The 26,054-nt window shown below is 30.4% G+C and overlaps 1 protein-coding gene across 1 annotated transcript in view; it reads left to right on the forward strand.

Annotated features, from left to right (window-relative positions):
• LOC129910712 (mucin-5AC) overlaps nt 1–19,481 on the forward strand; it is a 343,104-nt gene extending 323,623 nt beyond the window's left edge. The window contains exons 12-19 of the mRNA XM_055988201.1: nt 13,432–14,025; nt 14,095–14,308; nt 14,389–14,442; nt 14,573–15,038; nt 15,102–15,264; nt 15,337–15,443; nt 15,511–15,758; nt 15,822–19,481. Coding sequence (XP_055844176.1) covers nt 13,432–14,025; nt 14,095–14,308; nt 14,389–14,442; nt 14,573–15,038; nt 15,102–15,264; nt 15,337–15,443; nt 15,511–15,758; nt 15,822–16,684 — 2,709 coding nt within the window. The 3' untranslated portion in view covers nt 16,685–19,481. The remainder of the gene's footprint in view (nt 1–13,431; nt 14,026–14,094; nt 14,309–14,388; nt 14,443–14,572; nt 15,039–15,101; nt 15,265–15,336; nt 15,444–15,510; nt 15,759–15,821) is intronic.
• Nucleotides 19,482–26,054: the final 6,573 nt, after the last annotated feature.

Genomic DNA, 26,054 nt, shown 5'->3' on the forward strand with positions numbered 1-26,054 from the left:
CATTAAGCTTGATTGCTGGGCAATTTGATAGGAAACAACCGGCCTTAATACCTGTATTTAAGTTCTTTTTTATATATAAAAAAATAAATACTTGTAGATATGGAATTTTTCTCGTAGAAAAATGAAGAGCAGTATTTTATATGTATTTCATTTTGATAGCATACTTGTGGAAAACGTTTTTAATAACAATTCAGTTGGTTTGGAATTTATTGTTTGTTAACTTTCCAACAAGGTTAAAATTGTTAATTAAATAAGGTGACAAGTTTAATGTAATTGATGTATTTACAATAATTACCGGGTTACAGCAAGAAACTTGATCTTTAAATTTAATATCAAGAAAGTGTTTATATTAAACCAATTAAACCGATAGAAAACGATAGAAAATTTTATTTGATAACTTTTACGTTATTGTATTTTGCTTAAGATTTTAACTAAAAATTCCCTTGCTTCAAAAATTAAACTAAATTTCACGCAAAGTGTATCGAGACAAAACTATACGATTACGATCCTCCAAACTAGTGATGGGAACTATCGAACAAAAACTATCAAACTATCGATAGTTGTAAAAATACTCATTATTCAATAGTGAATATTCATTCATTCATTCATTTAGTTAGTATTTTCATTCGAATAGTTTATTCATTCGATAGTTTTATTCGATAGTTTTTTCATTCAAATAGTTTTTTATTCGATAGTTTTTTCATTCGAATAGTTTTTTTGTATTCGATAGTGTTCTCATTCGAATAGTTTTTTTCAATTAGAACAGTGTTTTTTATTGAATAGTTTTTATCCGATAGTTTATTCGATAGTTTTTATTCGATAGTTTTATTCGATAGTTTTATTCGATAGTTTTTATTCGAATGAATAAATAAATGATTCATTCTCTATTCTATAGTTCAAATCATTCAGTTACGTACTATCGATAGTTCAAATCATTCGATAGTTCCCATCACTACTCCAAACCTTAAAATTTGTTTGAACAAAACACTAATAAAGTTCAAGGTCAAAAGCTACTTATACCAACAAGTTTGTTAGCAGAAATTGAGACAAAAATAAATTCTTGGTAAAAAAAGATATTTCCCAAACGTTTAGATTTGGTTAAATTAAAACACAAATCATAACAAATTTAATTGCCTAAATCAGCATAAAAATTCATTCGTTTAATTAATTTACGCTAAACACATTAATCTGTTTATGTAAATTTATTTTGATAAAAATAGTTTTGTTCTATTCCTAAAAACAAAATCATTGTTCCTCGTATTTATAAAAACAAAGAAACATGCTAATAAAAATATTTTAGATAATTTTTATTTTTAAAAAATTACGTTGTTTAATTAATTTATATGTAAATCAATGAATGAAAATTTATTGGATCAATTCCAAATGCAAAATAGCCAAAGAAGGTTTAAAAAAAAAAAATACAAAACACATGTACATGAATACCAACCACCAAATAAAATTATAGAAATAATTTTTGATTTCATAAAATTACTGTCAAACTGAGTGTTTAAATATATGCACCTTTTGTGTCATAATATTTGCACAAAAATTGTCAATAGTATTGATAAAATTAAATTCTATGTGATGTTAAGTTATTAAAGATGCCAGAATGCAGTATAAGAATATTGGCTTTTTGCCGAAATGAAAGAGTCTGTTTTGATTTGTAAAATGATGTCAGAACCATATTTTTCCCGGGTGGCAAAATAATAAAAGCGGCCCGCTCGCTCCTTGGAACTAGACAAAAAAAAATGTAATACCACAAAAAATATGCTTTTATTAAGGTTTTGGTGCTTCAAAACCGAATTTAGAAAAGTAACGAGTAAATTTTGGACTATTTACAAAATGAACAAGAAAATTGTATCGTCAGTGGTGAGAGTCCAGCGTTAAACGAAAGATGGCAGAAATGACCCATGGTGATCAGAATCTTTGATAGCAACGCTTTTGTCATTTTTGTTCACTTGAATTTTGAAGGACAAAGTAGATCTGAGATATTTTCGTAGAAATTGCAAATTTTACTATAAACTGAGGGAAGAATCTTAACATAAATAATACCATGGTCATAATCTACAACATCAAAATCAAGCCTCTTTAAATTTAACTAGAAACATGTTTGCTAAATACATATTAAAATTTTTATAAGACCATATTTACACTTGTTGGACTGATGGTGTAACCTAACGAATGCAAAATCGATACTTCTTTTTCTTTGAAAACTCATCTAAAATTATTATCTTCGACGAAAATTAACTTTCAAAAAGTTAAATAAAAATTGTTTTCGATGATTTAAGTTGTTTTTTTCCCTCAGTCTCGATACTTAAAAACAATGATTCTCTTCTTTCTTTAGTTTTCTATAAAATTAAAATGAACCTTCCCCAAATTGTCTATTAAATCAAAAAAAAACCTAACCACTAATCACCAATTTCATGACACGTTAAGCTTTCAGATTTGACAAGTACCATGAAGTTTGTACTTAAAGCCTTAAAGGTACCACATTCCTCATTGAAAGAACCTAATATTCTGACATGTGCGTACTCATTATTTATTCGAATTTAATACTTCTAGAACATTTTCAAGAAGGTACCTAGTACCTACCTACACATATCCTCTTTGAAATAAATCTTTTGTTCATTAACTTTCATGACCTAGTCACTGAAAAAAAAAAATACCATCTGTTTCCTTATTTATTTTAAAATAATCCCCCTTTCTAATGGGATTTTCTTTCCTTTTCAGTTTTTTTTTTCCTTGAAGATTAAATCTCTGTCGCTCTTTTTTTTCAAGAAAATCAATCGAAGATCGAATTCAGATGTATCTTTGAAAAAATTCTGAATCTCAGATACACTTCAATCTAAAATAGAGTTGGTGTGCATTTTTCCCATCTTATGTACACATAAATAAAGATACTCAACAAGAAACTACTTAATCAAAAATCATTAGACGTGATGTTATCCCAAACTCGTATACACTTCATTCCTCTCTAACTGGCGCTTGACTATATCATATGGAAGGAACAAGCAAAGTCGTCCCAAGTTGGAGAAAAAAAAATATCAAATGTCATCGATAAAATGAATTGCCTTTTTGCTGTGATATCCTCTTCCTTTCTGGAAGATGTTAGATGTACCTATTTTTACTTATGCATACATAAGGAGGAGAGTGTTGGAGCGTGTGTGTCTACCAGCTGGCAGTAGCTGCTTCAGGGAGGATTCCAATGTCACATCCCAGTACAGTACACTAGGAGATCCTTAAAGGAATTTCCTTTTGGTGTTGTTATTCGTGCTACGATTGCATTGACTATTCTAGACTCCTCTCTTCTAGTAAATCAGGTCAGAGCTCTAACAAACAACATACATATTTTTTGCTCAGCTGCTGTCGGTCGTCTTACATTTATTTTGTTTTTTTTTTTTTTTTTTTTTTTTGGTGTTACTGTTTCTGTATATATTTTTGGGTTCGTTCATCTTGAGAGGGATTTTCATCTTAAAGTGTGCTGCTCTATTTAGTTGGGTTTTGTGTAGTAGGTATCTCTGTTTTTCCGAGATAAGAAAAAACAAAATGCATGTGCCTTGTCTGAAATTGTTTTTGTGATGCTGCTAACCAAAAATAGAGAGATTTAAAATAGTTTTGTCGTCTGAATCACACACTAACACTATAACAAACACCACAAAAACTCAGCTTCCTTTTCTTCCAAACCAAAAAACCCTAAGATATTATAGAGATATAGGTAGATGGTACATCCTCTCGACATCTTTTTTGAATTTCCTGCTGCCAAATGACGGGCAGCAAAAAAAAAGAGATTCCGCTGCCGAGGAAGGTGACGAGAGAAATGTGTTTTATTTGCAAACTAAGAATATTTTACTTTAGATTACTCAGTACACTGAGAGAAATACGTGTTGTTGAGTAATCAGTGAAAATATTTGTTTAATTAAGTGTTGTCTCGAATTTCAACTCTTATCAAGAAAAACTAGGGGAAAATCAATTTTTTTAATATCCTCTTTGAAAAGAAAAGGTGGCAATATTGTGTCTGTCAAAAAATTTAAATTAATCCTGCCATAACATTTTTTCATTCTGACTTAATCTGTAAAAACAGACAAAAGATAAAGTAGTTCACACTGAAGTACAAAAAAATTAATTTAAATTCTAATACGAGTGTAAGTCAATAAAGTTCGTCTTCCATAGTTGACACTTACGTAAAGCGATAAGGTAGTGCACACTAAAAGCTAGGAACTACCACTACGAATTCCAATATGAACGACTTAGGTGACAGGTTCTTAAAATGTGCAATGCCTTGCATTCCCTTAACATGCACAACTTTGCCCACTTTCACAGTTGATTCAAAGTGCATTACATGAAAGTTGATGTACACTACCTTATCGACCTAAAAACTGGTTCTTATGAAAAGTTTTAGAAGTGTGATTTTCGTGGACAATACTGGAAACTTTATAGATATACTTCTTCCTGTTGAAATGCGCACTGCCTTACCATGCCTGCATGTTCGTGTTTACTGTGAAAGCGGCCCTGAACTCAGGCAGTTCAGATTATATCATTGAAAGTTCCACTGATGTTTCCTACATTGACTAGGAAGTAATCAGTTTCACAGTTTATACTTAAGTTTATAGATGGTAAGGTAGTGCTTAATTTTTCCATAAAGAGTTTCTTAACATTGATCCTTCTAAGTATCACTTATTGTTATTTGACATTGAAATTGGGTCTTAATCTGCTTGATTAACTCTACCAATACCCACATTAAGTGATCTTTCCATTCAAAAACAAATTTTCTCTCCGTGTAACTTAACGTGATGCAGAAAATACTTAACTAAAGATACACTTGGCGCTCTGAAGAGGCATGATTATATATGTAAATGTACATAAATAGAATCTTAGCAAAGTACTTTCGATTTTTTTTTATACATATCTAGTATATAAAGTGAAGAATTGCAAGAAGTATTTTATGCAAGACTTAAAAAAGAAACAATTTCGGAAATTGTTGTATACTGTGGTATTTAAGTGCGCGAAAAATGTGCGTAGTGACATTTTAACGGTGAGATTAAGAGATGAGTTATGAGAATGTGGTCGCCGCGGCATTTTATGAAAGGTAAACTCATAAAGTAAGACAAATAGTATTTAGTTTGAGAAATGATTGCAAGTAATAAATTTATATACTTTAAGATGTTTCTTCATCACGGATGGAAATGGAAATATTTAAGTAAGGTGAATGAATTTGCATCAATGTATTCATTTTGAAAATGCATTTTCATGTAGAATGTATCTGTCTGTTTATGAGAAGAATAACAAGCATATTGCTTAAAAAATATGAGCTAAATGCTTATGATATGGATGGATAAATATTTTGACAGTTTGTTTGTAATAAAAACAGAAGTGTATTTTTCAAGAACAAACAGAAGCGTATGTAACATACAGCTGTTATTTTTATGCAGTTGACGGGACCGGTGTAGTACCCAGAGTTTTGTTTTATTTTTGCAATTTAATGATGATTTGAAATAGAGATTATTGCGCTTCATATTTGAAAAGCATTTGATAAAGTAAGAGCTAACTTATCGAAAACCTTTGCCTTTGGTTTTAATGACCTTTTTTGTTTGATTTTCTAAACTACCTTACGAACCTTATATCGTCTATAAAATTAGTATGGAAATACAGGTCTGAAATGAACAAAGTAAATGCTGGCATACCCCAAGGATCTATTTTAAGCCCCACACTATTTCTCAAATTCATTAATTTACTTATTGTTTCGAAAACAATATTTTGTTTTCGGAGCAATATTTTGGCGTAATGTTAACTTTTTCAACTAATCTAGTCACGGTTTATGAAAGAACTTGTTTTTTTTTCTTTCAAATTCAGTTTCAATCTCCTTAATATCTCTTCTTATTCCAGGTATCTAAATATATCTTACCACAAAGAAACTTATCATTAAAAATGCATATTTCTTTTTCCCAAGAACAAAAGTATATTTTTCTAATAGATTTTAGTATGCTGATTTTGAATTCGAATTCAAAAAATTTCGATCAGCTCCTGTTTTTGAGATATAGTAGTTTTTTTGAGATTTTTTAACCTAAAACTTGATTTTGGGATTCTATAACGCGTATATCTCAAAATCCTGATGTGCTAGATTCTTTTTGACAGCACATCAAAAACCACAAGAGAAGTATACTTTTGTTCCTATGAGAGACAACTTTTAAGATTTAGAAGGCAGTGTATCGAATGGTTTATCACTGATAAGATATTTCTAAATAGAAAAATATTTTATAAAATTACAAAACACGAATAAATTGTTTTAATGTATTTTATTATAGTTTTATTTACATATTTGTCTTTTTATATATAACGGGTATTGAGATTTTACATTTTCCTAAATTAAGGTGTTTTTGTTCATGTGGGATTTACTAAAAACTGCAGGATTTCAATATTTTTGCTGTTTTTGTCAATTAGTATCTTAAAATGTGTGTAAACTTTAATTAATAAATACAAATTTGGTGTCATATGATAGATCATGTTATGAAAAATAAGTCCTCCAAATTTGAGCTCAAAACGAATATTATTTTTTTTTTGTACTAGGTCAACCGAATCTTAAAGGGTTATTTTCTACAAATTACTCATATTTTTCAAAAATCATTTTAAAAAAGTCAAATCTTTCATAATTTCAAAAAATTATTTGAAGGAGAAAAAAAGAAAAATTTTGCAGACCAGTGTAATCAAAATCAGAGTGTATAGGTACCTATTTGTTTTTACCTTTTACTCTGTTTAAATATTTAAGTACAGTCAATTAAAAATAAAAATAAAAAAAACGGTCCTACCCTCATTAACCATTAAATTCAACCTGGACACTTTCGTTCCAATGATCCCACTCAACATTCAACTCTTAGTACCATAACTAATTAGTTAATATACAACTTTGAGTTACAGTTGACTTTATAAGAACCTAATTTTGACATTTTCGGAGGTATTGTCCAGAGGCGTTGAAATCTTCAACACCAAATCTTAAGACTAATGCTAATAAAATAACTTCGCTTCCAATTTAACATGTAGGTATGTACCTTCAATCACATTGTCAAATCTCCCAATTATCTTGAAAACACTAGTTGCATAATATGAAAATAATATCATCATGTCCCCTTATCCTGGTTTCTTATTTTCATTTTTTTTTTAATCCTGAAGAACAAATATAGTAGGTATATCTACTCTTATCAAACTAAAGAACACATACAGAGTGATGCTTTTGTTTGACAGAATTTCAAAGACACAATTGTTTCAACCCTCTTCATACCCCATAACGAGTGGTACAGCAAAATGCAATTGAATTAAGTGTTATTAAAAAAAAATAATAGAAAAAAAAAAAAAAAATAACAAAAGTAAAATAACTTGTCCTAGTTGTATCTATATGTACGAATATTTCTCCATGTCACGATGAATAATATTTTTTATTTTATTTTTTGCACAAAAAGAATGTAACTAATTGGGTACGATGACTGATGTAGGGCACCATGTTGGTGTATAGAGAGGTAAAAAAACATGACATTGGACAACGGGTTTTTATATTTTTTTTTTTTTTTTTGTATAGAAGTTGATAGTGATGGAGTTGGGGGATGCAAACAGTTTTTCACTAACAAGCCAAATGTTTACATTTTTTGTCACAACATGACATCATAACATATTCCAGAAACAAAATAACAATGACTTTGACTATGAAACAACAACTTTGTTTAACTTTTTGCGTAGTTATATAAAAGTTTATTGGATAGAGTTGGTTTCAATTTGACATTTTGTTAAATTTTAGAGGATTAAAAGTTGTATATTTCAGTTGCAATTTAAATTTCTGTGTCAGAAGTGTATTTCTGGTATTAAATTTTGTTCCAAAGATCCCTACCTTTTCAAAAGGTCTACTTGTTGTATTAGTTCAAACAGCTTTCTTATGCCCTTCAATAACATAAAAATATTTCATTCACAAGTTCAAGCATGTTTCCTTAGTATTAACCACATAAGAATTCCACAATTGCCCCCACAGATATATTCTTCGCAATAACTTAAGAAAAACATCACCCTACATTAGAATATCTCTTATAACCAAATGCGCCTTTCTAAGGTTTCATTCCATTGATCAATAAAATGATGTATCGAAATAGTATCAAGATTCAAGAGTATTGTTTTATTGTATCCCTTGTTGCCTTTTTGAATGGAAAAAAATTGCGCCGCACATGCTTGATGGTTAACCAAATGAGAAACCACATTTGTTCGATGGCATAAGTTGAAGACATTTATATGTATACGGATACAGTAGGCTTATGAACCTATATAAAGTTTATTTGCTCAGACTACGCTACCATCATACCACGCTACCATCATACCACGCACCTCTTTCTAGAAACTTATAGTGGAAATTCATTTCTTAAGTGAGGTGTAATTTGATCAATGAAATGAGCTCTTTCATCGATTTTCATTATTCAACACCTTACATCGAACACTTTGATGTACTTTTTTTTCCCTTGTAATGTCAGTGGAAATGAGAAAAAAGCTAATGACACTATACAAGGGACGGATTAAATTTGCATCTATACCTACATTTTTTATGTTATACGAACCTAGGCTTTCTTTTCGTCTTTCTTTGAGAAAAATGGATAAAGTTCATTGTACATTCATTTCAATTGATACTGAGATACTAGGAAAAAATACATATCAATTCAAAGAAAGGTATCGATTACACAAGTGTTACGGTTGGAAGGTATTGGAAGTCATCGAACGAAGAATAATTCAGTCATTAAAAGCTAAAAAAAATATAACAAAATATAGTTAAAGGTAGTTACATAAAAAGATACATAAAAAACAAATGCTCTTGAAACGATAGGTTTTCTGAAATCAACCACATCTTACTGTGGCCATGTATTTAAAATCAACTTTATGTCACTTTTTAGAAAATTGCCCCTTTTGCCGAAACGAAGGTAAACTGACCCCTTCTCCTGTCTTGAGGCACGAACACTTTTTTTTCATATTTTATGTGAAAGGAGACAAATTGCGGCAACCCTATGTCAGTTTTGCTCATGAAATATCATTATCTACATTTGTCAAACTCGATTCAAATAAAAAAAAATTTTTAACATATGGCAACCCTGACTCTTGTCGGCATATGAAGTTGTGAACTAGGTAATTTTTAACAAGCCCCTGTGTCATAGTTAGACCTTTGTAGACCTGAGGGAACTTATAACAGCTAACAGCTGTGGTTTTTGTAGAGAATCTTCTTTTTCTTGTACAAGAAGTTTTTTCTAAAAAACACAGCTGTTATCTGTTATTAGCTCTCTCAGGTCTTAAAAGGTTTTACTAACAATTTAAAATAATTAAGCACTTCGTTACGTAGTCTTAATAGAATTCTAAGAAGAAAAAAACTGAAACTCACATCCAAAAGAATAAATAAACTCAAAATGATGTTTACTTAGAATGGAAAGTTGTTCAAAGACAGACATTTCAAAATAAACAGTGTAGCAAAATGCAGAATCTCACTAAACTAAATTCTAACGCTCTGCAGAACAATCTCTTAACACTCATATTTTTTAAGAGAATGTTAAAAATTATCAGAAAATGTCTGTATTTATTTAAACCCGATTAGAATGAGAAGTATAAAAAACATACATAGATAAATGTCATTCAAATAATTTAATTATAACTCATAAGAATTCAAAATATATAATAAAACACACATATCAGTCTTGATTTATGATATCTCGAAACTTGCCGCCTACTTAACAAAGTTCATTTCATTAAAACTAATCAAAAAGTAATGAGCTTTTAAATCCGTCATACGATTTCAGTTTTTTTCGGCCTCCCCAAAACCCGATAAGAGTTTGTTTTAAGTATTTTTTTTTCATGTTATATTGTATTTTTATTTAGCTTTTCAGTTTTGTGTTATCGGTAGAATTAATAAGACACGCTTTTTACTTGGTCCAAAATTTCTATTATTAAATTCAGTATTTAAATATATTTTATTTTAATCGAGGAAATAAGTCGGTCAAAAATTGGATCTATTTAGCACACAATCTAAGACCATGGTTGTCTCTCGCGGAGTTGACACCTATGGATATCTTAGATTTCTTGAATTTGATAATACAACTGTTGATACAGTTTATACCATTAAGGTATGCTTTCTACATTTGTATGCTAATTCTTTATTTAGAATTTTGGAATTTCAAAATTCTCAGATGTTTTATTTTATTTCGTCAAACATTAATGTGTCTTATCTCTTCCCTCGTGGTGCTGTTATCAGTGTCTCTGTCTATGTTTAAAAAATATTTTGTGTTGTCATGATGTGAACAAAAAATAAAAACAAAGCAATACTTGAAATTATTTCTCTGGTAAACAATATTTTTGTATATGGTTTTAGTGTCGAAATGTACAAAAAAAATTGTGTTTTAGCTAGTTTTTTTTATATCTCCCACTCCAACATAATATCTTAAATGATCGTAATTAACACAAGTTATCGATACGATCTGCAAAATTTTGTACAATCATAGTCGACTTGTAGTTTGATAATCTCAAGGCAGTAAAAGATGATATTTGTTTGAAAATTTTTAATAAAAATGAGAAATAACACAAACCAGTTCAGGTTTTTGAGATTTCACAAATCTAACAGACACTTTGGAGCATTTCATGTCATACTTTCGATCCTCTGAGATAGTGCTTAAAGTGATAAAGGGTAATAAAACTGAAAATTGCTGTTTCTAAGCTCTTGTACCTTGCATGATTTTTTGTAATCTTAAATTAATATAAAATTCGACCTGAAATGTTTTATACATTTAGACTCCTATGAAATTTACGATAGAAATGAAATTCATTCGATTTTTTCTAAAAGTTTGTATTTCCACAATCTTTAAATTCCCTTGAAGAAATAACCCTGAAATCTTAATTGAAATCGTTGGTGTCGTTTTCGAGAAACCAATCACTTATATGTATAAATTTAATAAATAAAATTGGTTTCTCGTTAAAAGCTATTCGATTTTCTAAATTGATTTTATCAAAAATGGTCATTCGACTCTAGAAATCAAAAACATGCGTTGTATATCTGGCCAAAATCATCAACAAATTAGTCAAAGTGATCCTTGCTACCAAATATCGGAAAGATAACTGGTCGGTCAAAGAACATAAAGCAATTCTAATATCGTTTCTGATCTAAAAATTGAGTTTGGATGTACTAGATTCATCATTATCATCGTTGTCAATTTCTTGGAAGCATCAATTTGTGTCAAAAGTAATTATAATTGTACTTTATCAAATATTTTCTTTATTTTTGCAAGAAAATCTTATCTGTTTCTTCCACGTATTCTAAAGAGTTTTTAAATTTGAAGGAACTTTTAGAACTTTAAGTAAAAGATAAACATTTTGTAATCTTTACACCCATTTTTATATTTATTTTAAACTAAAGTGCATTGGTTCAGGTAATTATGTAAAGAAAAAGAATTTCGTGGAAGTAACCTCCTCAGCTAGCTTTGCAGGCTGTTCATTTTGAATAATATTCTCGCATTCTAACGGTCTTTGAAGTTTTCAAAATTTTGAGGATCTCAAAAGATCGTTGACTCCGTTCCTGTGTGATATGTTTGTTCGTCCTATCGGAAGCACATATTTTATTCATAAACATCTTTTAGTTTATAAAAATCTCTCTGAACGATGACATGACGAATTAACGATCTTGGTGACTCGGCAATACTTCGGCTGACAGTTGAAATAAATTCACTCAAACGATAAGTACGATGATTAATATTACTTCCATGACATTGAACAGAACCAATTTCTTCAAATTTATCAATGATAAATTAATAAATAAATAATAAATGCAACAATAGCATTTGATGCCTGAACAGATATAAAAAATATTGGTTTAAAAAAAATGGTGGTAAAAAGATCTATTTTATTTGAAAATCAATAAATTCAACCTATTTTGTTGTTCCAACTGAACAAATTGAAACCAAATTTTTTTCATTTAGTGCCTCTAGGCATTTCGGCAAATTTATTTCCAGGTTATGTTCATGACTGCAGTCCAGGAGTTCACCAACGTAAACATTTTACCTACCAAAATGAAAATGCCTACAGCGTACCTACTATCTACTTTAGCTTAACGGTCAAATTTGAACACCGCCTTGTAGACCAAAGGGTCATCAAACGTTTCGGTTTGCTAAACCACCATCTTGAACAACCCAACTACATTCAAGACTTCTTGAGCAATAATTGGTGTTCAAATAGATAATCTTCTGTTTCCAATTAAATTCAGAGTTCAAATATGTTGTTATTATTAATATAGTAATTCTAGACTTTGTAGGACGTCCAACGTATCCTCAATAAAAATTTTCTTCAAAGCGCACTGCCGAGGAAAACTATACTGCAATTTTAGTGAGATTAAGATGTTTGGGAGAAAGTCATTCATATTTTTATAGCCTTGGCAGCCAAAATTCCTTGATTTCGTATGCCTAACATAACAACACTTACCTTCTCACCAGTTATGTATTCTAGATAATTTTATTTCAACTAAATTCATACTCGAATGTAACAATCGTCTTCTGGGAATATTGAATCTAAAGTGTTCAAGTATTTTGATCTTTATAAAAATAGCATTGTACAAGAAGATAGGCTGTTCGTTCATCTGTTTCTTTTATGTATACTTTATTATGTTGATTAGTCACCCATTTCAACCTGACCTTTATAGGGATATAAATCAGTCGAAGGCTTGAATAGGAAATTTCTAAAAAAAAACCGCCCTAAAATCGTTTTGAATGCATCTTTGACGCAATAGGGGTATAGTAAGTAACCATGTCACCTTTGGTCTTATTTTCTCAGCATACAGAAACCTTTTTACCAGATTTATTAATAAAACCCAAAACTTATTCAATAAATTCCAAATATAGTTCTCAATTTACTGTGAAAAACAAATTTACGTAATGATTTTAATCAGAGCAACACAAAGCTCCAATGACGTTGATGTTGTCGTTTCTTCTTCAACAACCACCATAATAACAAACCATCTCTACAATAGAGAAAAATCTAAAAACAAACTAAACACAACACACCCCCTTAAGGCTCCACTATTTTTCTAGGTTATATTATTATTGTCCCATAGAAATCTACATATATTGTAATATAACAAATCCCTCGAATCCGTTTCATAATAGTTGTCCTTATTTCTTTTCCAATGCAATCTCCACCGATAAAAACACCTTGAACTTATATATCAAACCAAGGATTATGAACGCGCACTATCGACAAACAGTATCCAGTCGTAGTGATAAAGTAAACACAAAAAAAAGGGGGACTAATAGTCTGTATGTGTGTGTGTACTTTATTTTGTAAAATCTACTACTCCAACCATTTATCCCCATTGTCATTGGCAAAATTCCATTAAAATCGTAAATAAAAACCATTTTCTTTCTCTCTTTTCATATGATTCTGCAGCAAAGCCAAATACGTGCAGTTTCTAGTCCTTCACTCTCTGACCACCCATTGGATGGTGGCAATGCAAGGAATAACAACCACCACAATGAATACAATGTGAGTGGAAAAGATGCCACCCACAGCAGCCTTACGACGTCGTCGTCAGCGTCAACAACAACGGCTGCTACTAATGCAGTCCTTGTGAATGGCCATCGTGGGGCTGCTGCAAATACAACATCATCTTCATCGACGACAACAAATAATAATAATGCCTCGTCGGCTGGTGTTCTCCAGAAATTCAAAAGGACATTTTCGAATTTCAACAAACAGTCGAACGGTGGCAGCAATAGTAGCAGCAACTCATCATCGGCACCATCAACCAATACTACAGTCAACAATACACAAAGTCTACAACAACAACAACAATTATTACAACAGATTCCAGTTCCGGTATTAGAGATGAGTGATAATACTGCAAAATATCGTTTTGGACCGTTAATTTGGCGTTCGAGTAAGGAACGTCGAAAGACTAAATACAATCGACGTGATAAGTGTAATAGTGGCGATTCGGGAATTCAAATTGAATTGGAAAATGATGAGACTTTTGCTGGAATGGTAAGTAGTTTGTGATTGTGTGTGCTTGTGCATAAATGAAGGATATATTTATTCATCTTTTCTTGACAGGAAATTAATGGAGCCTCATTGACTTCGACACCAAAGTCAAGAATACGTCGTGCTAATTCAGCTAAAGCGACCAGTTCACCCACTTCAGCATTAACAGCCAAGGCCAAGGCATTGAAGAAAATGGAAAGCTATGACAGTCGAATGGCGCCGGCTTCGTTACCAGCAAGGAGGTCACTAAGTCAGCCAAGTGGCTTGGATCGAGTCACGCGAACTGGTAAGAGATTGTACTTTTTTTGATTGTTTCATTCAATTCAGAGAGTTAATAGTGTTGTTTTTTTTTTTTTTTTTCTTTAGATCTCGATGAAAGTGATACCGATAGTGTGTCATCGCACCCTGACTGTCATGAAGGTAAGAAAATTTATTGAATAGTCAATTGCTTTGAGACCCCCTGTGAATTTTTGTTTTTATGCGATTCCGAAACTTTGAATACAAATCTCTGCAAAAACATGTCTTGACCCTGAAATTTGAACTCTTCCAGCTCAACACCGTCCAATGTACGCCGAAGTAATGCACAATTTTACTCCGGCCGGTCAGCAAGAACTCGCCCTTGTACGTGGCAATCTAGTCGAAATACTCCGCAAAGAAGTCGGACCCTGGTGGTATGGTCGAATAAAAAGTGATGCAGTCGTTGAGACCCTCTTCGAGCCACAATTGGGTTGGTTTCCCAAAGATTTTGTACGACCCATTCAATTTCCTGAATCTGATGGCACTTTCACTTATCGCCAACGTAAACTCACTTCACCATCGCTCGATGATACTCTTGTAGCAGCCACATGCAGCATAAGTCCAAATAATGTGACCACAATTGTTGTGGATCATCCATCGCCCGATGCCAGTCCAAAGAAAATTCAATTAGAAAATGCCTGCCTTCGAAATAATGCTGTCAAAGAACTCCTTGAAACTGAGATAAATTATGTTAAATTATTGGGATCTCTGTGTACTGGGTAAGATTTTAATTTTGATGATGATGATTGAAATGTGAGTTGAATTTGTGTGTCTCTTTTTAGTTACCTCCCAGCAATGAGAAAACGTATTGATATATTCTCAACTGAAAGTCTGAATTTGATATTTTCCAATATTGAAAATATTTGGAAGTTTCAGCAGAGTTTTCTTGATTCTTTAAGACGTGGCATTGAAATGGATCGTATTGCACAAGTGTTTTTACGACATGTAAGTTTTTTTTAAAAAGATTTTTGAATTTTAAATCAATTTTAATGGTTTTTTTTTTGTTTCTTAATTTAGCAATCTGGATTTTTGGTGTATTCAACATATTGCAATTCTTATCCACGTGCACTTATAGAGCTAGAGACTTATGCACGCAGCAAGGAAGCTAAAGTTGTTTTAGAAAAGTAAGAATCTAAAAACTTTCACTCATTATTCGAGAACTTTATAAATTGAATTTTTGTTCTTTTCTAGTTGTCGACAAGCTGAAAATCTTGCTGAATTACCATTGTCCGCCCATTTACTTGCTCCAATTCAAAGAATTTGTCGTTATCCACTCCATTTGGCTGAGCTAATTAAAAATTCCTATAACAATGGCAATGAGAATGGTGATTCGTCCATCGATGAAATCGATGCTAGTCTATTGGATATAGTTGATTCGAAAGAAATGCTTGAAGCAGCTTTAAAAGCTATGAAAAAGGTCACCGAAGCTGTCAATGAAGGTAAGACTCTCATTTCATCATCAAATGATCATTTATTTTATTAATTCTTATTTTTTCTTTTAGGAAAACGGCATAGTGAAAACTTAGCCCGCCATCAATCAAGTTTTGAAAATTTCACCGGACCACCATTACATTTCCATAGTACTCGTTACTTCACCCAAATCGATGCAACTCGTGTCTCACCGAATCTCTGGAACAATACCTACACACTGTTTCTTTTCGACCATCAATTGATTTACTGCAAAAAGGACATTCTCAAGCGTAATCATTTCATCTATAAAGGTCGAATATTTTTAGACAATTGTCGCATTTTGAATTTACCTGATGGTAAAATATTTGGTGCCACTGTTAAGAATGCTCTGCGAATCTATTGTGAATCTCGAAATAAATGGTTTGACTTCAGTTTTCGAAGTGCAAATCGTAAAAAACGTTTCCTCAGCACTCTGGCTTTGGAACGACAATTTTGTGGAAAGAATCTTTTCATATCCGAGTTGGCTGGCGAAGAAGATGATAATTTGTCAGATCGCGAATATCATAGTGACTATGAAGCAATGACTACGACAACAATTCTTACGCCAACATCCGCCGGAGAGAATCACTATAGCAGTGTACAATTAAATTGGAAAGAGAATATCTATGATGAAAAGTCACCTGAATCTCCGGCAAAGCAACAAAAATACAGCGATACTCTGCCAAAGAAGTCTCGACAAATTAACTCGAAAGAAGGTTATGAATATAATACTGGCTCGCTGGGACGTCGTCGGATAGGCAATTGGTTTAGGAAATCGAAGAGTACAAATTCGACGCCTAATCAATCTCCAACACACAATCCGAGTGTGATTATTTTCAATTCAGATAGTTCTTCGCAAAGTAGTCCGGCATTGGGAAAGAATAAAACAAAAGACTTTTCAGGTTCATCATCCTAAAAGAATGATATGCAAATATTGTAAAATGAAAAAAATAGAGTCGAACTCGATTTTTATTTATACACAAAAATAGCTCCAACAAAAAAAAAACATACATATTATTATACATAGTTCTGAAGATTTTTAAAATTGTGTGTCAATTAAGAGAGAATAAAAATTGAAAAATAAATTAAAAAAAAAAAAAAACATTATGTTAATTGTATAATTTATGTGTTATAAAAAAAAAGTATAAATATATATTCTATTGTTAATTAATTAAGCACAAAACAAAAACAATAAGCAAAACAAACAAACCAACAATATACAATTTTTATTAACATTTTATTTCTTTGTACTTCTAAATTTGTTTTTTCCCTTTTTTATTATTATCTATTTATTTTATTTTGTATAGTTGTAAAGTTAACATTTAATTAAGTTGTATTTTGTTTTTAAATTTCTTTTTAATATTTTTTTCTTAAACCAGAGCTAAAGGTTTTTCTTTTATATTTCTGTTTTCTATTGACTCCTGGATGAAGAAATAGAATTTATCGAAAAATTTAATGGGAACATTTTTATGACTTATTTGTTAAGGGAAGAAAAATGTTTTTGTTTTTTTTTAATAATATTTAAGTTCTTATAATAATTAATAAAAATACATAATTAATATTTTTGTTGATAAATTTAAGATTAACCTGAAGGAACAAATATTTTATTTAATGTTAATTTAATTTAAACAAAACAAACAAAATTATTATAAATAAATTCAAATTTAATTTTTTTAATTATTGAGTTGAATTATTATTTTTGGCCGGCACTTTTCTTTATTGTTTTTTACACTTTTTGGTGATAGCAAAAAAATCAATAGAGGAGATTTTGTATTAGCCTTTTGGTTGATGAAATGGAATCTTGATAAAATTATTTCACTTGTTTTCATTGTTTTTTTTGTTTTCATTGTAAATGATGTTGGGCAACATTATTTTCTGCAGAAGAAAATCATAAAAATCAATTTGTATGTATCAAATTTAGGAGAGGGATATTGGTAGTGTTTATATTTTCATCTAGCTTTCTGAGTAACAGAAGATGAGGCTTTGTTTTTCTAAAATTATTTCATTTACTTAAAATGGACTCTATTTCATGGTAAAACACAAAATGTGTTTTAGCCATTTCTGTTACCATATCTATCTTAAGGTCTCGGTGTAATCCGCTATTTTCTATACAAGGAATCATTTACTTATCCTTAAAGAGCTTTATTTTTGACTTTTTGAACGATTTCGTATGCTATTGGATTTTATATCTTGAAGTAAGTATTGATAATTTTTTTTATAAATAAATCAGAATATTTATACAGTAACATGTACAGTACATTTTGTAAGTCCTTTTCTTGTTGTATTAATTGCAGTAATATAAAATTCAGAATTAATAAGGAAACAGAAATATGGTTAAGATTTGGATGATGGACTAAAGAAAAGTCCATCAGCATGATTTTCTTTGAAAAAGATCAGGGTTTTTGATTTGCAATGAAAAGCGCTATTAAAATCGGTCTGAGTAGATTATACAATGTAAGCAACCATTCAAGAGGTTTTGCAATGCTTTTTTGATTTTGTCCTTTTCTTTTTAGTTTATCATAGAAGGTTTGTGTGAAAGTTTAGTCAGATGATTTGGAATAAGTTTTCTTTCTTCGATAACTTTAACATTTTCAGTAGCAATGATTCCAAAAAAAAAAAATATGTGGATTAAGAGGTATTGTTCTGTAGGAAATTACTTTTGTTGCTGGATTACCTTGCTTAAAATAAGCAACAATTGTTTTTTAATATTAAAAATATGTAGCTCATATCAAAGCTAAATTTATGCAGGCTTAAGGTGGGTCGTAAGATGGTGATATAATATGATTTTCCAATTTCAATGCCTAATGAAAACGTAGACTTGTTTTATTTCGTGGTCAAATTGGTCAATTTATTTTATATAATTATACCACTTTTAAGCCTTTTTTTAGCATTTAATACTCAACAAAATAGAACATAGTATGGAGCTAATGCAATGGTTTTTTAGTTAATCCAAAATCTTCAGGGTCCATAGGGTTCCTTAAATAGGGACTGATCGACTGATCCTAGGATCTGTTGTTTTCGATTTAAAAAAAATCTGCTTTCTCTCACCCACTCTTCTTGACATCTACTCTGGTGGCATTCCGAAAAAAAACGGAAACGATACTCCCCTGGAAATTCACGATAGTACCCACTGTCACCTAGAAACTGGCCATAAGACAAACTTCAAACAATTTTTGTAGACGGAAAAAACTGCAATCGTTAGCTATTTTAGTGACAACAAACGAACCATCCATTTCCTACGAGCACGGATTCTGATTTTTGGTACGTTTGTTTGTTGTATTTTTCATGATAACTCCGCACAGATATTTATCTTCTCTATAGTGGCCTTATCTTCCCTATGTGGGTTTAAATGCTTTATTGGAAGGTCCTTTTCTAAAGTTTTACTTCTCTAGCTGCTGGTCAATGTTTAATTAAAGATTCGATTGGAAATTCTCTTAAATCATCCCCAACATTTTTTCAAAAATCTTACAGTATACCTATTGCTAAGAGGGTATTTAATATTAATACTCACCCAAGATCACTTGTAATAGATATTTCTCTGAAGAAATTGTATCTATGATTGGAACAGAAATGATTTTTTTTAAGAAAATTTGTTCAAGTCAACAAGTTTACATTTTTGTAAAAATCAAATAAAATTGTTTTCAAAAATGAATCTCCTCAAAAATGATACATCCCTATAAGCCAAAAAAAAAAAAAAACAAACAAACAAACAATTGGTGGTTTATTGAAACATAGAGATCAAAACCTGAACTATCTACCCTCTAATATTTGAAGAAAAAAAAAACAATTTAAACAATTTATATATTGAATAAAATAAGATAAAAATATACATAAACAAAAAAAAGAACATACTTTGCATATAATCATCTCAAAACTGTAGAATCCATAATTTGTAAGATATAAGCAATATTTCGAAATTAAAATTAAAAAAAAATAAAACTAAACCTAAACCTAAATGTCTGTCTTTTTAGCACAAGTGTTAAAAAAAAATATTTTTCTAAACCCTTAAATTTCTTTCAAATCTCTATAAATTAAAAATAATATAATCAATCTCTGAATTGATTCTCTCTTTTGATAAAAATTAAAACTAAATTAAAAGCAAAGTAAAATAAAAAGAAAAAAACAACTGCCTGTAATTGAAGCGCAACACTTTACCCGTTCTTTATACAATTATAAGATAAAAAGTAATTACTAATTAAAATTATACACTACATAAACTATACAACATTAAATAAAAAGAAACATAATACAAATATTAACAACATTAAAACTGTATACTAAAAATTATGTAGAACTACAAAAATCACTTACATTATATAGAACAAAAAATAAGTAAATTTTAAATAAAAAAAAAAAACAATATAAAATAAATGTAATTTAAAAATGCATAAAAAAAAATCTACAATAAATAATACTAAACAAAAAATCAAGAAAGCTTATAAAGCATTTCCCCAGTTTATAATTTAAAATGTAAATATAAAATTAAATTTGATTAGCAAACAAAAAAACTATTAAACGGCAATAAACTAATGAGTTAATTTATATAGAAAATAGAATAAGCTTTAAATTAATTTTTAAAATAGAAATTAAAATAACAAAAAAAAAAATTAATAAAAAAAATCAAATATTTGAAATACAAGAACAAAACAAAGAATGGTTGGTTTCCAGTCAATTTCACACTACTAAGTTGCCAAATAGAAACAAAAAATATAAAAATAAAAGTACTCCTACTTGCCAAAAAAAAAAAAATTCTTAGAAGTTAATAAAAAAATATTGTTCAACAAAAGTAGACAAAAAATATTAGATTTTCAAAAGCGATCCTGTCATGAGTGCTAAATTATTGTTTAAAAATCATCTACATAAATTTAGCACTATCGAATTTATTGCAATCCCTCTGTCTACTTCTTTATAGCAACACAAAAATCAAAGAAATAAATACCTACTACCTACCTATTTATACTTTTTTGTGTTTCCTAATCACACAATGTTATTAAAAAAACGAAATAGAACAAAAAAAATCAGTTACATAAATTAACAACAAAAATAGTAGGATGATTTTAAAATTAAGAAAAATAAGAAAAGTTAAAATTAAAAAGGAAAACATAGGTGTATGTTATAATCGATATTATATTATATACGACTGAAACAAGAAATATAATGAATTTAAACTAAAGTTCCATTTGTTTTATTCAACAATATTTTACAAAATTTTCGTATAAATTTTTGGTAATAAAATTATTATTTTGCAATTCAAATTTACGAAAAAAATGCTTTTCAAAAATTTCCTCCAAATGCAATCCAAAAGTTCTTCTAAAGTGTCTGGTTGCAGTTATTTGCAATACAAATATTGTTTTTTGAGTTTGATATGAGTTTGTATGTGGAAAAATAAAATACTTTTTTTTTCAAAAATAATAGGTACCACTTGTGGAAAATGCATTTTAAAAAATGTATCCAGTGAAACATCAAAAGAAAGGTTTAAAGTTCTATTCATAGCTGAAAACCAAAACATTCTTGGAGGTCTGGGTGCTGAATTATTTGCAATCGAAATATTTTTTTTGCCACATTCGGAAGCAGATATTTTCGGTTCAAAGTCTCGAAACAAGTTTTGGTTTACAGATACGAGTTCACAATGAACAGGCCTTTCTTTTTATGTAAAAAATAAAAATTTATTTTTTTTTTTGGATTTTCGATAAGAAATCAAGGTTAACCCCTTGTCTAAAAATAAGACATTAAAAAAAATCCTCCAAATCCATCGAATTGGATATCAATAGAAAGGTCTCATTAAATGCTATTAGTAGCTGAAAACCAAAACTTTCTTGGAGGTCTGGTTGCTGAATTATTTGCAATCGAAATATTTTTTTTGAAACATTCGGAAGCAGATATTTTCGGTTCAAAGTCTCGAAACAAGTTTTAGTTTACAGATACGAGTTCACAATGAACAGGCCTATCTTTTTATGTAAAAAAATAAAAATTTATTTTTTTCGGATTTTTCGATAAAAGATCAAGGTAAACCCATTGTCTAAAAATAAGGCATTTTAAAAAAAATTCCTCCAAATCCATCGAATGGGATATCAATAGAAAGGTCTCATTAAGCGCTATTCAAAGCTGAAAACCAAAACTTTCTTGGAGGTCTGGTTGCTGAATTATTTGCAATCAAAATATTTGTTTTGCCACATTCGGAAGCAGATATTTTCGGTTCAAAGTCTCGAAACAAGTTTTGGTCAGGGGCGGACTGGGGGTCAAAGGGCCTCCCGGGACTTTAAGGAAAAGGGCCACAAATACATAATTCACTTTTAAAATTTTTAAAAAGAAAAGTTGATATGTAGAAACTTTTTCTTGATACTAAGTTTTTTCACGTTTTTACGTGACAGGCGGATCAATTTATTTGAGTGATTGAAAATAAAAAAAAATTTACAGGGCTAAGTTATATAACATTCATTTTAAAACGTTAAGTGGGTGTTACTTTCAGTTTAGTCAAAAGAAAATATGTATTCTTTATATATCTAATATAAGGCCTTTATATATCAATATATCGAATGTCACTTTTCATAATTGTCCACCTCTTCCAAAAATACAAATACAAATCGAAAAAACCTTTATCTTAATTTGTTTGACTAATGTGGAATGTTATTATTATTATTTGATCTCAACACAACGTTTTAGAATGATATTATAGCCCAGGTAAATTAGTACCTAAATCAAATCGCATTTTTCGCAGGACTAAATTTTTTTCGTGGAATGTATTTGTATGAATGTCCTTATCATAAAAGTCAATTTTTTTGGGATGGTAGGATGTCGAAAGCAGCCGCCATCTTGGAAAAGAGGTTGGTACCATTTATATTTAATAGCTCCATTTTTACTCATTTTAACCAAAAATGGCCAAAGACAGTTTTATTCACAATAAAATTATCTAAAAATGATGTTCTAACGAATTCCGTGGCTATTCAATTTTATAACTGGTCCCGGTTTGTCTCGAAAGGTGGGGACAAATTGACATTTTTATTTGCGATATTGGTACTATAGCACTATAGGGCAAGTTAATCCTTAATCGGAATTGAGATAACAATCAGACATGACATTAAGATGATAGAGTATGCTAAAAAAGTGGGTCCCGCTATTCTGGTCTGTCTGTACGTCTTTAAGTACCACGAGTTATAGCCTAAACTAATGGAGCGATTTTTTTCAAACTTGGTAGTTATTATTTTTTGGGTGATTTCCTGGAGGACAAATTGAAATTTTTTTAGGGCCAAAACTAACGGTACCTACCTGTCTTTTGAAAAATCGATTTTTTCAAAACGGGTTGATAAATTTTATCGAAATTTCGTTTTTTATTTCTTATAAATGGCATACCAACTATATTTTTTGAAAAATGTTAGAAAAATTTTATATATAAAAAATTATTTTTTTATAAAACGGCTTTAACGATTTTCGAAATTTTTTTCTGAAGGTTCCTTTTCATGGAAGATATGAAATAGCATAGGTACTTAGTTTTGTGTAAAAGATCATTTAATAAACACCGTTTTAAATGATCTTTTAATTACAAAAACAGATTTTATTTATTTTGACTACTTATAGAATTCCTTAATAATATCAAATTTTAATTTTCCCTAATTTTGTTCAGTAAAATTCTTTAACATCAGAGTTACTTTCGGCATAAGGGCAAGTGCGTGGGACCCCAGTAGTGTATTTTATTTAATATATTTCACAAACTTTTGAAACTATAACACTTCTAATTGCACTGGTTTACAGCCAAAATGGACACTCAATCGCACTATTTTTACTTGCTCTATAGGGCAAGTGATGGTTTCGTGTAGAAAAAAATTGAGGTTTTAATCAAAACCAACATTACCATGATGGAGAAGATCAAAAAAGTGGGTTTCGTCATGCCGTCCGTCGTCGGTCTGTCCTACGAGCTAGGGCGTAAACGGGTAGATGGAAGATGGATTTCCTTGAAACTTGGTACAGATGATTTTTACCTAGTTCCAAAGACCCGTTTTTTTTTTCAATATACCGTTTTGGAGGTATCGCAATTTTCTCGAAAACGGCCCTCGAAATTTTGTGTACGTAATAGTCTTTTGGATACTAACAAAACTGTATTTTTAGTTTTTCTCAAAAAATTCGGAAAACGGAAATATGGCGTTGTCGTTTTTGCAAAAATTGTCATATTTTTTAGGTTTCTATATTTCATCAAAGCATAAAGCCAATTTAAATAAAAATTTACAGATAGGTATTTCTTGTCATTTTAAAGTGTAAAATGCAAAACAAAATTTAAAAAAAGTTTCTATTTTAAATTTAATTTTTTAACTTTATATTTTTTTTTATTTTTTTTTTCTCGGAACTTAACAAAATCTTAAATTTCCAATAGATATTTAAGATAAAGATACTTTTAACTACAAGAGCAAGTAAGTGCGACGCAGTAGTGCATTTTATTTTCTTACGTGCTTTGACCTAAGGGTCTCGGAAATTACTTTAGAAGAAATTACAACGGATACGTTTTCGAGACATAATTTCTCAGTTTTTTGTCGTTGTTTTTTCCCAGCATAGTTCGGGCAATATCTTGAGTAATAAACGACCAATCTGAACAGAAAAACCGGCCCTGATAGCTGAATAAATAAGCAACAAACACTAAAATATTTTTTTGGGTCACTCCAGATGTTTAAGAGCAATGTATAAAAAGATTTTAAAAGTAAATTTTTGACCATAAAATTTCTTACTGAAAGAAAAAATCAAAATCTTTCGAATCCTCATCGTTTTAAATTTTGCATGTGTAGAACGTTTTTTGGAAAAGATAACAAAATACCTTTCTTCAAAATCTATGGATTTTGTGACTATCAATATTTTCGACCCTTTTTGTTACTTTTTGGGTTTTTGTCTATCTTTATCTTTATAACTTGAAAACCAAGCTGAATTTGAAAATTTTTACCAAGTAATGTTTTGAAGATAAATAAATTTTCTATCGATATGTGCATCCTTTAAAATTAAAATTAAAATAAGAGAAGTTATATTATTATTGTAAAAGATTCATAGGAGGCCTACATTGACTAAAGGGCCACAAAAATTATTCTTTGGACCTCGAAAGATAAATAGGAGGCTTACATTGACTAAAGGGCCACAAACAAAATTCGGTGGACCTTCAAAGATCTATAGGGGGCCTACATTTACTAAAAGGGCCACAACCATAATTCTGTGAACCTTGAAAGATCGAAAGGAGGCCTACATTGACTAAAGGGCCACAAACAAAGTTCGGTGGGCCTCCAAAGATCTATAGGGGGCCTACATTTAATAAAAGGTCCACAAACATAATTCTGTGGACCTCGGAAGATCAATAGGAGGCCCCCTACATTTACTAAAAGGGCCACAAGCATTATTCTGTGAACCTTGAAAGATCGAAAGAGGGCCTACATTGACTAAAGGGCCACAAACAAAATTCGGTGGGCCTTCAAATATCTATAGGGGGCCTACATTTAATGAAAGGGCAACAAACAAAATTCGGTGGGCCTTCAAAGATGTATAGAGGGCCACAAGCATAATTCTGTGAACCTTGAAAGATCGAAAGGAGGCCTACATTGACTAAAGGGCCACAAACAAAGTTCGGTGGGCCTTCAAAGATCTATAGGGGGCCTACATTTAATAAAAGGGCCACAAAAATAATTCTGTGGACCTCGAAAGATTTATACGAGGCTACAATATGTTTATATTGATTAGCAACCGAGCATTTTATGAGAAAGTTTTCTTTTACAAAATAGAATTTCAAGTGATTTTAAAAATTTTCTTCTTGCCCGAGGGCCTACCGGGAAAAATCCCGGTTGCCCGGTGGGCCAGTCCGCCCCTGGTTTTGGTTTACAGATATGAGTTCACAATGAACAGGCCTATCTTTTTATGTAAAAAGATAAAAATTTATTTTTTTCGGATTTTTCGATTAAAGATCAAGGTAAACCCCTTGTCTAAAAATAAGGCATTTTAAAAAAAATTCCTCCAAATCCATCGAATGGGATATCAATAAAACGGTCTCATTAAATGCTATTAGTAGCTGAAAACCAAAACTTTCTTGGAGGTCTGGTTGCTGAATTATTTGCAATCGAAATATTTTTTTTGAAACATTCGGAAGCAGATATTTTCGGTTCAAAGTCTCGAAACAAGTTTTAGTTTACAGATACGAGTTCACAATGAACAGGCCTATTTTTTTATGTAAAAAAATAAAAATTTATTTTTTTTTTGGATTTTCGATAAAAAATCAAGGTTAACCCCTTGTCTAAAAATAAGGCATTTTAAAAAAAATTCCTCCA

The sequence above is a fragment of the Episyrphus balteatus genome, chromosome 2, assembly GCF_945859705.1.
Source record: "Episyrphus balteatus chromosome 2, idEpiBalt1.1, whole genome shotgun sequence".
Taxonomy (NCBI): domain Eukaryota; kingdom Metazoa; phylum Arthropoda; class Insecta; order Diptera; family Syrphidae; genus Episyrphus; species Episyrphus balteatus.